Source organism: Guyanagaster necrorhizus (genome assembly GCF_019112545.1).
Source record: "Guyanagaster necrorhizus MCA 3950 unplaced genomic scaffold BT62scaffold_5, whole genome shotgun sequence".
NCBI classification, from domain to species: Eukaryota; Fungi; Basidiomycota; class Agaricomycetes; order Agaricales; family Physalacriaceae; genus Guyanagaster; species Guyanagaster necrorhizus.
Window position 1 is genome coordinate 763,454 of NW_025064884.1, and position 14,508 is coordinate 777,961.

General features: G+C 48.8%; 6 protein-coding genes across 6 annotated transcripts; 4 read left to right on the forward strand and 2 right to left on the reverse strand.

Moving 5' to 3' along the window:
• On the forward strand, window positions 1-401 carry BT62DRAFT_604484 (uncharacterized protein). The gene is made up of 2 exons (XM_043181567.1): window positions 1-267; window positions 314-401. Exon 1 carries the CDS (start codon window positions 52-54, stop codon window positions 265-267), a length of 216 nt encoding a protein of 71 aa, XP_043043237.1. The 5' UTR covers window positions 1-51; the 3' UTR covers window positions 314-401.
• A 368-nt stretch (window positions 402-769) lies between these two features.
• On the forward strand, window positions 770-1,797 carry BT62DRAFT_928471 (uncharacterized protein). Its single transcript, XM_043185513.1, has 3 exons — window positions 770-818; window positions 881-1,570; window positions 1,619-1,797. The coding sequence occupies exons 1-2, from the start codon at window positions 816-818 to the stop codon at window positions 1,556-1,558; spliced, it is 681 nt and encodes a 226-aa protein (XP_043043238.1). The 5' UTR covers window positions 770-815; the 3' UTR covers window positions 1,559-1,570; window positions 1,619-1,797.
• Window positions 1,798-1,840: 43 nt separating this feature from the next.
• Window positions 1,841-3,910, forward strand: BT62DRAFT_1002054 (uncharacterized protein; the record flags this gene model as incomplete). Its single annotated transcript, XM_043176807.1, has 10 exons — window positions 1,841-1,932; window positions 1,985-2,046; window positions 2,112-2,128; window positions 2,187-2,326; window positions 2,385-2,484; window positions 2,838-3,134; window positions 3,218-3,245; window positions 3,275-3,384; window positions 3,570-3,746; window positions 3,809-3,910. The coding sequence occupies 10 exons, from the start codon at window positions 1,841-1,843 to the stop codon at window positions 3,908-3,910; spliced, it is 1,125 nt and encodes a 374-aa protein (XP_043043239.1).
• Window positions 3,911-5,217: 1,307 nt separating this feature from the next.
• Window positions 5,218-6,990, reverse strand: BT62DRAFT_1073164 (uncharacterized protein; the record flags this gene model as incomplete). Its single annotated transcript, XM_043178919.1, has 4 exons — window positions 6,838-6,990; window positions 6,288-6,771; window positions 5,381-6,231; window positions 5,218-5,273 (listed from the first exon to the last, which is right to left on the reverse strand). Exons 1-4 carry the CDS (start codon window positions 6,905-6,907, stop codon window positions 5,218-5,220), a joined length of 1,461 nt encoding a protein of 486 aa, XP_043043240.1. The 5' UTR covers window positions 6,908-6,990.
• Window positions 6,991-8,033: 1,043 nt separating this feature from the next.
• Window positions 8,034-9,545, forward strand: BT62DRAFT_928473 (uncharacterized protein). The gene is made up of 3 exons (XM_043185514.1): window positions 8,034-8,164; window positions 8,213-8,978; window positions 9,040-9,545. Exons 2-3 carry the CDS (start codon window positions 8,526-8,528, stop codon window positions 9,301-9,303), a joined length of 717 nt encoding a protein of 238 aa, XP_043043241.1. The 5' UTR covers window positions 8,034-8,164; window positions 8,213-8,525; the 3' UTR covers window positions 9,304-9,545.
• Window positions 9,546-11,567: 2,022 nt separating this feature from the next.
• On the reverse strand, window positions 11,568-14,076 carry BT62DRAFT_928476 (NADPH oxidase regulator NoxR). The gene is made up of 9 exons (XM_043185515.1): window positions 13,843-14,076; window positions 13,657-13,781; window positions 13,502-13,603; window positions 13,242-13,446; window positions 13,122-13,196; window positions 12,890-13,070; window positions 12,577-12,843; window positions 12,156-12,526; window positions 11,568-12,105 (listed from the first exon to the last, which is right to left on the reverse strand). Exons 1-9 carry the CDS (start codon window positions 13,930-13,932, stop codon window positions 11,866-11,868), a joined length of 1,656 nt encoding a protein of 551 aa, XP_043043242.1. The 5' UTR covers window positions 13,933-14,076; the 3' UTR covers window positions 11,568-11,865.
• Between the last annotated feature and the right edge of the window lie 432 nt (window positions 14,077-14,508).

Consider the following 14,508-nt stretch of genomic DNA (forward strand, 5'->3'; position numbering starts at 1 on the left):
TAGGTCTTCAAAATTCCAGCCTGTTGTCTAGTAATCCAACGCGATCCTCGGATGTGGCGAATGTACAGGGCACATATGGGGCTGGAACATGTCTTGTATGAACGACACTCTCATGAATCGTCGTCTGCATTCTCCATTGAATCGGTCGGTCATTTACGACGAGCCACAAGGACTCGAGGCCACTCTTCCTCCGTAGCGAATCTTGAAAAGCGAAAGATCAGTACAGTCATACAAAGTTCGAATGCCGCCGATAGCAAGCGGTGGTAGGTACGTATAGAAGCTCGTGATATAGCCACTTAACGTTTGCATAGAGACTCAGAAGCGACACGAAATGGTCGCAATTGAAGACTCCGGTTGAACAAAGTTCCTATCTCCCCATTTGTCCAGCTTCCAATTTCTCATACGCAGGCGTGGTGAAGTGGATGCAACGACGGCGACGAAAGACAGACTAGAGACCGCCCGTCCGACGTACGTCAACGGAGACAGTGATGCTAACGCATACATCGAGTAGGAAGGACAAAAGAGCAAAACTGGGAGAGGATGAGGACGACGCTCCGTAAGCTTTCTACCTGAAGTACAAGAATATCAATTCAATGTTGCAAGTTCTCCCGCCTCACTGGCTGTTAATTCAGTGGACATTCGAAAATACCGGTCACTTCCGTACGTCCAAAGTCCACCAGAATTTCAATCGCTGACAGGTTGAATGTAGGAGAACCATAAAAGCAACAACATAACTGCAAGCAGCCATACGAACGTCGAGGTTTCCCTCAGTCAGCACTTCTCATTCGTTGAACGACTACTAATCTGTACACATCATGGTCCGTCTTCTACTATCTCGTCATTTTCATAAACGTTGAAACATGTCTCCCTCATTCTGCAGAGCGAACCGTTCTCCAAGCATATCACTTATACGCCCAGTGGCGGCGACGCATTAGTGAAATCTTATAAGTCCACCATCTATGAAGACAAAGGCGACCAGGCATTCTACGCTGCCATCGACACTTATCTCGTCGACGCCACTTGGATCCCAAAGATGTCCTGGGAGAACAACACGTCCGCGGCGCAATCGTACGCCCTCACGTATACGACCGAGCTCAAAGTTACCAAGGGGTCTGAGGTTACCACGTCTATTAAAATCGCAGGGGCTTTCAGGGGCCTTTCGATTAGTATGGGCACCTCGGTGAAGGAATTCAATACTTACGAGACGACTAACACCACGACAAAAACCATCACGTTGAACGTCCCTGCCAAGTCGACGTTGACGTTTTATCAGAGGAGATATCGGTTCAGAGACACGATGTTCTTCATCTTGGATGCATGGAATGAGATGTGGAAGGCCGGCTCCTGGGGGTCATTTAAACTCACGAAGAAGGCTTGCGTGGTGGAAATTATGAGTGAGGACTATCTGACTGCGGACGCCAAGTTGGACGATTCCACGACGGGCACAATGGTGGTGAAGAAAGTTCCGAGGGCTACTTTGGAGTCCTCCTACTCGGCGCGAAAGCGCGAGAATCTTACTGACAGAGCAAAGGAGGTGCTTGATGATATTGACGCTTGATGTACAAAGCAGGTAAACTTGGATATTTTATCACCAACCGTAACTCACACATTTCTTCAGAACTATCCGAGTCGGCGAATGCGCATATCTTTCACGTTCCCAATCTCCCGCTTGTGTTTGTCTTTTCTACCTCTTTGTTACACTTTGACGTCTTCCGTTTCTGTGTATCAGAGCTCGTTATCTCATACACAAAATCCAAAAAAAATGGTCCCTAAGTAGTGTTCTCTTCCGTCATTCTCTTTGTACTATCAATGTGAATGCTTTTCACAAAATCGGCGGTTTATGGCCCAAGATCAGTCCCCCGAGAATGAACCATTCTTTTCGAATCCTTGTTCACCGTTCACTTCGTTTTTAATTAACTTGAATGTGCATGAGTCGATGTAGCTCTATGGTAGGTATTGTCTGTCATCACCGTTTGGTGTTTAGAACACCACAGAATGATGCAGAAACAACATCCGAGACAAGGAAAGGTGCATACGCCGAGCTCCGTACGTTTCCCAGGGCTATTAGAAGCTTTTCTGGGCAACTGACTTTGCTGACGACGATAACGAAGGGTCTGACCAACACGTTGTTCATTGGATGTTCATGATCCAGCACTTGAATCACCTATTTTCGATATCGATGACAGATCACAGGACTGCGATTCTGCGCTGAGAGAATCCCGAGCATCTATGTCGGTTTATCTGGCGGTTGGGGAATGTGCATCGTAGAGTGCGACCCGTCCAAATGCATGCTGAGGGGACACTCTTGGATGCCACTAAAGGGCAAGTCATTCTACAGCTGAGCTTGATCGAAGAGAAAGAAGTTGAAACGTAATATTGGCGAGCATTAAGGACCTGGATAGGTCTGAGGGATCGGAGACTCGAGAATTCTTGTGTTTCGACCGTCATCTCATCGTGCTCGCTGGCATCGCGCTCTACTCGTGGGTACTGATGTGCAGATTAAAAAAGCGGTCTTCCTAAAAGACTGTTGGCGTCCTGCCATCTTCAAGCAAGTACTTTGTTAGGCTTATTCAATGGATAACATTTGGATGAATAAGTTGGCACGGAGTATATGAGAGCAATCCTTCATGGTCTTGGAAGAGTCACAACCGCCGTTGGGCTGTCTTCGTTTTTGTCTCGAATGGGGTTACCAATCCTTCTAGCCTTGTCCTTGCAAGCAGACCCTTTCCACAAGCGGTATGGTTCTATAGATTATTGGATGCTGAGAGGCAGAATATTCCAGTCAGGAGCATCAAGTCTAGCAAAATGAATGTTTGACCAGCTGGCCGCGTTCGCAGCTTCTCAAGGTCTCGCCCAAACAAGTGCAACGCGGGACCGTCATCCGGTTCTCGTTCAGTCCTCCTTCTCCCGCTGACCGTCTCGTCCATAGCCTCGTGCCCGTAAGGTTCACCGCGGACAGAAGTCCTCCAAATTACTCGGCCAAAGTGAATGCAACACCAGCTGTTACCACCTTAGCCAATGAACGCAGTAACCACCTCGGTGGCGGACAACTTTCACTAAGAAGGTTATTAAGGCTACGCTTACTTCGCTCTCCCAGTAAGATTCTAGATACCTCTCGCCGGTCTGCATCCAAAGTATAGCACCAGAACACCCCCGGAACAGACAAAAGTTCCAGACGAATAGGAGAAGGACCACAGATATTTACTCCTAGTTTTAGGAATCTTACCGGCTGCAACGGATGATTGGTGAGGCTAGACCTCACCCTCTCTCGAAGTGTTCACCGTCAAACCGGGTGGGATCGAAACAGCAAGAGCACGTTCTGATTTTACTGTCGGAGGAAGAGAACCGACAGAGAGAGTCCCAAGAAGACGCAAGAGCGCAAAGGTAAGAACCCATCAAGGTATTGTTAAACTATCATCGGGGACCCGGACCTGTGAACCAAGGTATGTCATGTGTGAGACGGCGGGTAGATGTGAGGAAAGACAACCAGTGGTTCTGGGAATAGAAAGGGAAATAGATGTATTTTCGTCTTTGCCTGGTCTTTCTGATCGGTGATTAATCTCCCAAAGAACGAGGACAAGGCAATGGGGATTGGGGGTCGTGCGTTTCAGGCGGTGGACATGATCGATTTCCTATTGATATTTCCCCTCCGAATGGCCATGTCGCATCGTACTGAGGAATCACATGGTGTCGATACGCGGATTTCTACCGAATTTTTGATTGGCAAGCTTCATGTTCATGTCATGGTAAGTAATCACACACACTTGGACGCAAGCGTAATTGATTGTCTTTCTACCGGTTTGATGAGCGGACTCGGTGTTTAAACGTTAACGTTTCATCATACCATGACGCCTTCCCTTCGCGCTGGATATACTTGAGTGGTGTTGGAGCGGAAGGACTTACGTTTTAAGCCAGGACACTTGACCATGGTATAGACGCAAAGGTTTAGCCACAGGTCTATATTTTTATGTATCTATCCTTGCTAGTACTCAGGGTGATGCGCCAGGATTTGTTCCGGGATGTTGGGTCCTGCATCTTGAGGATAACAGAGGGTCTCCAGACGAAGAAAGTCGGTAAATAAGTATTGGCTTTGCGGTAGAGATGATCAATAACTTTCTGATCGCGGTTTCGGTGTTCATGTCATGGCAAGGCTAAGGCATCGCGGGTAGATGTAATTGATTCCTTCTATTCTTCAAGGTATGATTGACGGTTTTGGTGTTTACCCTTCAACCTTCACGTCAACGGTCAAACGAATTCATTGTCTCTGGGCTATTCTTTTCCTCGTTTGATGAGCGGATATTCAATATTCTGAACCGGTGTTGTACTGGGTTTAAAAGTGCTTTGCCTTTTCCGTTGGCCTTGGAGAGAAGACGCAAAGCTCAGCACTAATATACGTGAGTATTCATATTTCTTGCGGCGTAAATATTTACGAAACACTTCTAGTCACACATCCAACTCCGACCTGTGGTATCGCCACTCGCTCTCTCGCTTGTACCGGTCCGACTCAGCCTACTGTAGAGTCTACGCGGTAATAGTTACTCGCCTCTTCTCCTTTTATTTTCTGTGGTACTATTTCAAGGTAAGGAGCCATAAGAACGCTTCGTAGTGGATATAATTAATAATTTCCTGTATATTTTTCTTCTGATGGCTGACAATAGGATGTCTGGACTTTGCGTTGGGCCCCTTGCTCTAAATACAAGATTTGATAATTGTATGTCGTCTTTCTGTGTCGGTGTTATTGAAGGCCGTGGTGATAGTACTCGAAATCTAGGAATCCGTCTCGCATTCTCTTTGGGATGGATAGCTTTCCCTAAGTCTCGCGGTTCCTTTCTTCGGGAACCGGACCGAATGGCCGCAGGTAGAAAGAGCTCTACTGCGGATTATATTATGCATATTAAGGGAAAAAGGCTTTCATGGTGGGTGTTCTCAATTATATCGCGCTTCTGATGGGTCGATAAGTGTTCGGAGTTGAAGAACACACTCAGGTGGGTTGGATTTCAACAAGTTGTTGAGGAAGCGCTCGGCAAATTTCTGGTGGGTACATTCCTGTTAAATCCCGGGTGAATTTGTGAACCGTGTGCTCAAAAAGCTCTTGTTACTCTTACTCTTTTTCTCCTTTTGATCGTCAATTTTCTTGTGACAGAACCGTGCAGTAAGGAAGAAAGTTATGAGAACGCCTTTTATCTTTCACCTTGCCGGAAGAAAATATTCTTTGTTTTATGGGGCGGATTCTGAATTCGTGATGATCTTGTGCAAGTACGTCAGTTTGGCGTCTGCAAGGTTTTAACCGTACGTCGTCTATAATTATTTAAGCACATGCAGAAGTAGGTATGTATTCTTGGGGGTATACTTGTTTATAGAATATCTGATTCTAGCTTACGTCGTTTCTTCTCCTTCTCTCGCTTGCGCTCTTCCTTGCTCAGCTTTACCTCACACTTGTTCTCGAGAGCCGGGCCGCCGTGTTCCAGCTGTTCATTCTTGACCACTTTCCGCATTTTCTTCTCCAATTTCTTATCAGCCGACACATCAGCGTCGGGAGCCGGACCGACATCCTCCTCCTGCTTTCTCTTCTTCGCCTCCTTCCGCCTTTTCTTCTCCACCTTCTTGTCATCACCACCTTCTGACTCCATCTCCATTCTGTGAATTCCCCCTTTATCCCCATCTTGTTTATCCTGCCTGTCCTTCCGCTTCTTTTCCTTGACGGTGCGCATGGACTCTGGTTCGGCCCCTCCATCACCATCGAGAGGCGTTGATGAGAGCACTGATGTTGATGTGGCGGCGAGGAATGAAGACGATATCAATGAGGAGAATTTCGACATGCCAATACCGATGCGTGGGGCATCATCACCGTCGGAGGTTGGTCGAGCTTTGAATGATCCGATACCCCCACGATGGAGGTCATCTTCATCGGTCCGATTCGGCGGTTCGAGTTCTGCAGGGGTAGGTTTGCCAGACGCTGAAGTGAATTGCGATGATCCTCCACGAGATGCCTTCTCTTCGTCAGTCCATTCAGCAGGCGTTGATTTGCCGGATTTCGACAGTAGTCGCTCCTTGAAGTAATCCGCCACGCTCTTAGTTGAAACCGTCAGCGTTTCTAGAGTTGGTGGTTCCTCTCCTTCCACCGGCGTCGATAGCTGGGGAGTAGCAGACTGAGATATCCCAAGAATTTCAGACATGGCCGTTTCGGAGATGGCGGCACGGTTTTTGGCTGCGATAGCACGGGCGCGGTGACTAGGATAATGTGAATATTATGTCGATAATAAAACATAAACCAAAGAAAGACGTACGTTAGATGACGGGGAAGGGCCCGTTGAGCCAGAGGCTTCGCAGCAGGGACGACGGATTCCTCTACTGCATCAGCAGGCTCTGCTTTCGCCTTCTTCGCCTTCTTCTTGCTTTCCTCATCGCCCTTTTCCTCTCGCTGCCTCTTTTTCTCATTCTTTTCCTTCTTCTTCGTCTTCTTCTCGTTGGAACCACCGTCGTCTGTGACCTTGCTCTCTGAAATAAACTGCCCAGCCAGTGCAAACTGCTCCTCTACATCCTCACCACCCCCCTGTGCAGCATTAAGTCTCATCAAGACATTCTCAAAGTCCCTATTCTGCTTCCACGCGATGCCATTGGGATCTTTCTGGTGGGCGGCGCCAATTCCCATCATGTCGAGCTTCTGCGACACCTTGATATGAGATGTCCGACCCTCCCCTGACACACCGAGGCCCTGTGAGGAGGACCAACCGAATTTGGAGAGATAAGTCGCGCCGAATTTTGAGGCATCTCAAGGGGAAAGAGAAAAGGAAACGAGTAAGATTGAGGCGCGAGCAACGTGGCTGGACAACATACCGTCCGCCCAAGAAAGATTTCGTGGGTCGGCAGAAATTCGTTGTTTAACTTTGCGCCCTGAGAGACCCATGGTTCGTGTGTGTGCTGAAGGAGAAAATATATTGACCTAAATTGAAACGGTGATGGAGGAAGGATCGACGCTCGAAATTTTTTCGATGCTGATGTAAGCAGGGAACGTCAAAATTGCGGCAAATTATATTCCTCCTCACGCTCATAGATCCATCCCGCCATCAGCGCGTGGATCCGACATGTCTTCTCAAGTTCCGATGCATTCGAATTCGCGTCCTGAAAGACGTACGTCTTGTGCATGTTCAACAGCAACTTATCCCCAGCATCTATCAAAAGGCGAGGCGAGGTGTTTCCCCCCTTTGAATGCAGGACCTTTCTAGAATATGTGGCACTCGTAAACGGGGCTGAGACCTACAATGTCAATATTCCTCAACAGAAAAGCCGATTAAAGTCGAGGCTGCCAGACAATGTTCGCTTGCTCGCTGTATGTGGCTCAGGGCTACGGGAACATCTATCCCATTCAATGTTTTTGCGACATATTTCATCCTACCGTCCAGCCGTGCGGCGTCGATTACTTACGTCGCGGGATTGCCTCGTTACAGTACCTACGTTGATGGTCACCAAGTATGAGGTGATATACGCCCAGCTTTGGAAATTGTAGGCGCGCTTTGTGTCCGCAGGGTTGCTGGATCGTATATTGCACTCGCAAGCTGTAACGGTTCACGTCTGCAGGCATCCAGTCCCCGTGTTTCAGCAGCCAGGCAAGTGCATGTTGATTGACCTTATTGTTCACCCGGAATGAACTCTTTCTCCCGGCCCGCGATTAAACTAGACATTCTCTTCTTAGAATGGAGAAAATTGTTCTTGTGTCAGTAGATGTCACTGTCTGTTTCGAGCGTCACATATTGCATGGATCCACATGATGGTAATTGGCTGAAATCATCCGCGGAAGACCCCCGCTGCCCAAGCTGCCGTTCCGTGAATCCTGGGCTGCGCTCGGTCGGTGCTGCGGTTTCCAAAACCGCACATCTCAATTCCATCTGTCCCGTGGAAATGTAAGAAGGGTCCCTTGACAATGAACAGAACACGGCTTCAATCGCGATCGAGACATGTTGCCGAAATTTCAACCAAATATATGCCGTGAGATCAGGGTCGCAGTGAGTCACTATTGGCTCCGTTTATTTTGGCGTTTGGCTTCTTATTGTTTTTCGCCTTCAAGTAATCCCCGTCGTGTATAAGAACATTCGCAGAATGAGCGTCATTAACGGACCTCCCATTTCCTCCATCTCTTTCCCCACGTTCTCTTTCACTTTATAACGTGAGCTTTCTTCCTCTTTCCTTTCAATTCAACTTAATATTCTTACAGGACGACCATGACTCAAGTTCCCGTTGAGCTGTACCGTTGTATCGTTGAATGTGTTACCGACCGCAAGACTCTCCTCTCTCTTCTTCTCACCAATCATGTCCTTCATGACGAAGCCGAGCGTATACTCTACCATGATGTTAGCAACATCTTCGACATCGAGTCCTACACCTTGCTCCTCCAGCGTTTCATCTCGTGCCCTCGCGTTGCCCGTCTCGTACGGTGCTTTCATTTTCTTATGCGTTCCCACATAGCGGAGGACCACACGTGCTGGAAGCTTCTGCCGATTGCTCTCCGTGCTCTCACGAACCTCAAAATGCTCGTCTTCAGGTCCGTCGGAGGTTCCCTGGAGGCTTACATTCCGAGCGATTGTGCATGCCAGTTGGAGTACCTAGACTGGCAATGTACTTCTGAGAGCAAGGGGTCGGAGCTTTCGCACTTCCTTCCAACGCAGCATCGCCTCCGGACAATTCAGAACCTCCAGTGGCGTCCTGATTATCAAGTCCCGCCCCCGTTTTCACTCCCAGCGCTGTCGACGCTCAGTGGAAACTATGATGCAATCAAAGCCCTCCTTCCCGGGAGGACTGTTACAAGTTTGCATTGGATATCTGATGTGAAGGATGTTCGGTCTCCCGACGTTTCAGAATTGGTAGAGCCACTAGGCAATCTGGAGACATTCCGGTTGGGTGGGCATCACGAGCGTCCATCTCTGGTCCTTCTGGCGGAACACCTCTCCAAGGTAAAGGTGCTGGAATTGTTCGGTGTTAAGGTTCGTCATCGATGCTGTAGGGGTCTCTGTTTATCATAACTGATCAGTGCTCTTATCTTAGCCTGGGGATCTCGAAAGCATTGACAAACTCCCACACCTCGAGGAACTTAAGGTGTCGGTGCAGTGGGGCTCTTCCTCCGATGGTCCCATATCTCCCAGAGATGCTGCGAGCGTCGTGTCCAAGCTCTTTGTTGCCGTGCCGACACTACAGTATGTGGACATTGCCCAACCCGTATACTGGCCCATCCCTGCGTTCTGCCAGGCATATGATCGCTGGTGGCGGGGCTCGACAAAGCCTGAGACCATCCAGCACCTTCCTTTCTGATTATGCTCATGTTTATATCATGTTCTTTCGTTTTTCTTTGCATATCTCATATTTAGATTATAATCCTTATTGCAAGCACGTCCTTGCCACAAAAGTCAGCATACTAGGATTTCTATAACTCATGCACTCTACTCTTTATAGTTATAATTATTGGAACGTACCCATAAACATAACGCTGTACCGCAACATAGTCGTCATACCTAAATAATTCCATATGGACGTACGTCAATGTCCATTGTGCCTTGTATTGTTTTACGGAAAGAGTTTGATGCATGACGCGACGGGGGAGAAAGACAACGTGATGGCGCAGTGGTATCCTCCAAAAGGCAAGTGGTCCCCCGGATACAGTGATACCGCTTTTCACATGGCGGCCGGTATCCACCTACGCTTGAATATTACTTTCACAGGGAATACACATGCGAGCTTCTGTATCCCTCTTGAGGTTTCCCTGTGGCGTCGCAGGAGCACTGTAGAATGTGAACGGTTACGTTGTAGAATGGGGTCGCAGTACTGTATAGCCGTGGTGTTGCGCTGATTCCCGTTGTGAGGTGAGGTGAATGTTTACTTCAATTGTACATCATCATTGGCGATGATGGGACTAGTGCGTACATGGCACCGGAAGGCCGTTGCTTGCAGAGTTCGGATCTCTTCCATGCCGCCTCCAAGGAAAATCCCAAGTACCAAGCCCCCTATGACAGCCGCTGTAACCCTAATCCCGTCGTTTCGCTTGTTTACTTACATTCAGGGTCCTCACATTGGGCGCGGTCAGCGTTCAAAATCCGTCAAATGCCATACCCACAAAACCCAATCTGAATCTCTGCGTTGATGCGTTCATAGGGTTCTACCAAGGTTTCGCTGGTATTCTTTCTTGTTTCGGTTTACATGTCTCAGGCGGTATTTACCCATTAATCCTCGTCGCGAGACCTTTACTCACACTCTGCCTCATGCCGCATCCCAGTACGTGACATGCTGAGAGGTACCCAAGTACCAATGCTATTGGTCCGCTATTTCTCCGTCACCGTCTCGTTCCTTGCCGCCCGAGGAGGTCTTCGAAACTGGGAAAAACATACTCGCGACGCGACGCTTTGCATGCGGCAACCTCGTGTTGATCGTGTTAATGTAAGCCTTGGGCTCTTTTGACTTGTAGTTCGACGCTGCTCATTGTTCCTGAAGCTGCAGCTCTACCACGTACACATTTACGGTACATCCAAGTCATCGTCCTGATGATTATCAATCACCAACTTTGTCCCCCCTCACTGAAACAAACGGGCATCGCGCAAGTCCATCGCTGATGTGATCATTGTCAAAGGACAGATCGCCCTTAAACTTTCCAAAGACACGGAGGGCTTCGCCCTGTTTGCACCTTGCGTGCGGCGGCCTCGTGGTTCTATGCACCACCCTTTGGTCCTTGGAAACCTCATGATACACCGCGCTCAACCCCTGCCAGCAATGATTCTCGCCTATCGTCATTTCATCCCATGAGCCACCGTTGTCGTCGTCAAATGACAAACAGGCAGGCTCTCGAACTTGACTTGTTCTATGCAAACATTTTACTCCTACCCAGAATCTTACGTTGGACCCCACCGCTGTAAAACATCAGTGGCTGAGCACATCGTCTCTTTACCCGCGAAGGTTTCCATCTGCGCCAGGTTTCACCCCGCATACCATATTGAAGTAAAGTTCCTACGGGCATCGCAACTCACCGTGGTATTCGACAGATCGCCCATTTCAAGTCGTCTTCTCATTGGGTACCTGTGTGCGCGGCGGCCTCGTGGCTAGACTTTTCAAGACTGGCTACTCACTTATACTTGATTACGATCAGCTTACGGGTAGGGAGGTTGCTGTATGAGTCTAGAAGGGCTCTCGGAATCTCCGTCCCCGCAAACCTCGCCCTTTTCGAAAGCTTTGGGGAAGGAGCCATCGTCTCTGGGCCCAGAAGGGCTGACCGCACATGCTTCGAGCGCCTCAATCACGTACGGATCCAGACGACAGTGAATGTAGGGGTTTGTACGCTCGAGAGGGAGAGGGAGTAAGTACGGTGACAACTTGTCGTCCGACACCCCGCGGTTAACAAAGCACCCTTTTTTCTGTCGTCGAGCCTGGCGCTGTTGTTTATTCGTGCTTAAGTATATTCCGTCAGTCCTTCACCCTAAACTTTACAGCTGGAGTGTCTCGGGTGTAAACTGTTACTTTCTTTTTCAAGGTCGCGTAGTCTTATTTATACGAGTGTCAATATATTCATCATTTCACGAAGAAGGCGATAAAAGGGCAGAAGATGCAAGCAAAGATGAGATTGAAACCTTCATAATATACTCCAGCAGGTAGAAAACTAAAGTAAGACAAAGATGGTCTCGGAAAGCAGGTGTAGATACTCTTGTTACAAATTCTGTATATGAACCAAACTATAGATGACAACACCCAAAAGAGGCGCTGATAATAAGCAAGTTGTAGATGTGCGTGAAACTATAAAGATGCGAGAATGTAAAGTACCTAGCTGTACACCCCCTGATCCAGCATAAATATTGATGACACAATCTTCCAATCCCTCGTTATTTATACCCATCAAGGATCGGTGCACCAAATCTCCAACTTTCCTTCCGGCTTCCCCTTTGAGCTCTCCCTCGCCGTCTCGATAGCAAGGTCGTAATCACTCTCATCTCGCATCGTCACCTTGCCCCCGTCTTCGTCCTTGAACTTCATGTTCAGAGCTTTCCCAAACTTCAGAGCGATCTTGTCCATGAACTCGTCAAAGGATGTCTCGGGCGATAAAGCCATACCGCGGACTTCGTCATCATAGTGGAGCTGGCTCAACAGTATTAGCAGTAGAAAAGAGAAGTCGACTCCTATCTCACCTTGACCCTGATCTTGACTAGCTCAAACGGTCCATCCTCGTACTCCCCGCTCCCGTAGCCTTCCTCCTCTTCCTCGTACGAACTCGGTGCCCGGCTCATCATCTGCCGGGATGTACCACGTCTAGTGAGTTTCCTGCGCATGGTAGGCCCGCCGAACGAGCTGGGTGCGTAATTGCTCGCCGGGGCACTTCGCGAGGCAGACCGGGAAATGACAGGTGGATAATTGGGATTGGCGTTCTTGCTGGCCCAAGCGGCGATACGATCAGGTTGCATAGATGGTACTGGGGCAGGGGATTCGGAGGTATAGGCGTCAAGGTACCCGTCGTAGAGTTCCGTTAGTCGGAGTCCCTGAGACTGAAGGGGGGAAGTAACTACAACTGTAGTTAGCTACAAGGGAGATGACTATTTATGGAACACACACCTTTGGCTGGTGGCTCAGGGGGAGGAGGCGACGGCGATGCAGGATTGGACGACACGCCTGGTTTACGCACACTGAGGCCACGCACAGGGACGCCAATCGCACCTATACCTGCACCGGGCGACGGTCGACTGCCGGCAATGGCGGTGTTACTTCTGACTATGGGCGGAGCTGAGCTTGGACCAGAGAACGACAGTTCGCGCGCAGTTGACTGGACATTAAGGGCGGTCTTTGATCTTGTTAGGTTAGCTCGTGGTTCGTCGTCAGATTCTGGAAAAATAATTAGCGGAGGTTATAGATGCTAAAGTTGGCGTACTGGGCAAGAGAGACACGGTAGGTGGCGCTGTGAAACTGCGATTTAGAGATGATTCAGGCTCTGGACTCCGTGTGTTTATACGGGAGATGTAGACACCAGACGGCGATATGCCCTGCTTGAGTAATGTCACGCCGGTAAACGTAGTATAGGCGTCACCAGGATCACTAGCCGCGATTAGTTTCTGGAGAACGTATAAGCCAACGAAGGGCGTAGATATAGCTGGACGACATACCGCTTTGCCCATGTAGTCCTTGGTGATTGCGTTCTTCAGTTTCTTCTCAGACGGACGATACAAGACCCCAACCGGCTGCCAAGGATGAGGTTCACTCTATGACAACAAAAGAAGACCCACGATGCTAAAGACGGTGTATCCATCGCCACGGTCCCGAATTGCATCGTCGATGACCTTATGTTCATCAGTGACCTTGTCACGGCTAGCGTCTTTCATATCCGTCAACCCTGGATCCAAACGGCCCAGGTAAATCTGTGACAGGCCCTTGTTAAACAGGACTTCAGCGGCATAGAGACGGAAATTGAGCCCCAGCTGTTCATAGTTGCTGCAGAGACGGTCAGTGAGTGGCACAGCGAGCAGATATCCAAAACACGACGCACATTGCCTGGTTTCCCCTCAGATATAAGAGAGCCTCTTCAAAGTCCTTGTATGCGAGGTCATACCGAGTGAGGAGGAAGTTGGACACGCCGCATTGGAAGTACCTGGACCGGAGCCGTAAAAAAAAATTAGTGAAGAGTTATCAGATTAGACGCACGCCACAGCAAGATAACCATCCATCGAGGTGGCCTCATTGAACCGCTCAACGGCCGCTTCATGCTCCCCAAGGGTCGCATATATCAAGCCCATATTCGTCTGGATCTTGGATGAATCACCGATCCGCTGTCAAACACAACGTTACTGGTAAGGATCAGAGAGCACAAGAGGCAATTATTAGACGCACAGAGAACAGATCAAGGGACTTTTCAAAATCCTCTTCATCGTAAGCCTTCAGCGCGGCGGCCCAGGTTTCGAGCTCGGCCTTGAGAGACATGTGCGTTCCCGACGCAATAAAAGAGTGGAAATCTAGAGAAAAAACGAAAGAAAGGAAAGAAGAAGGAAGAAAGGAAAAAGAAAGGAAAAGAGTGAGAAGGTTGGCCCCGATCGACAGGAGGAGGGAAAGACGAACTGGGTACGGAGAACAAGGGTCTATATATCAAGCGTGGATATATCTGGACGTCTGATCGCGATCTTGTTGTCATGGAATGTCCCTTTCCAGCATCACCCACGTTGCCAAACAATCACTTCCAGTCCCGCCCAGGCAAGACCAGAGGGCATGCCTCTATTGAATGCGAGTATACTAACCTAACCTTTCCCATTTTCCCCCTCTCAAAATCGTCTTCTAGTCTATTTGTTAGAGGGAGAATCGGGCCACTGCGCTATTTAAATATATTCTCCCAGGCAACTACGAGGAGCCTGTCATCTTTCTGCGCCATCCCACGCTTCTCTGGAGTTTATACTTTCCGGGCACCGCCACTTGTTCTTTCTTGCATTGATGCCGAACTGGATGGCATATGCTAACCTCTAGAGTCGGCTATCACACCTATCAGGACATCATACCCAAGCTAAA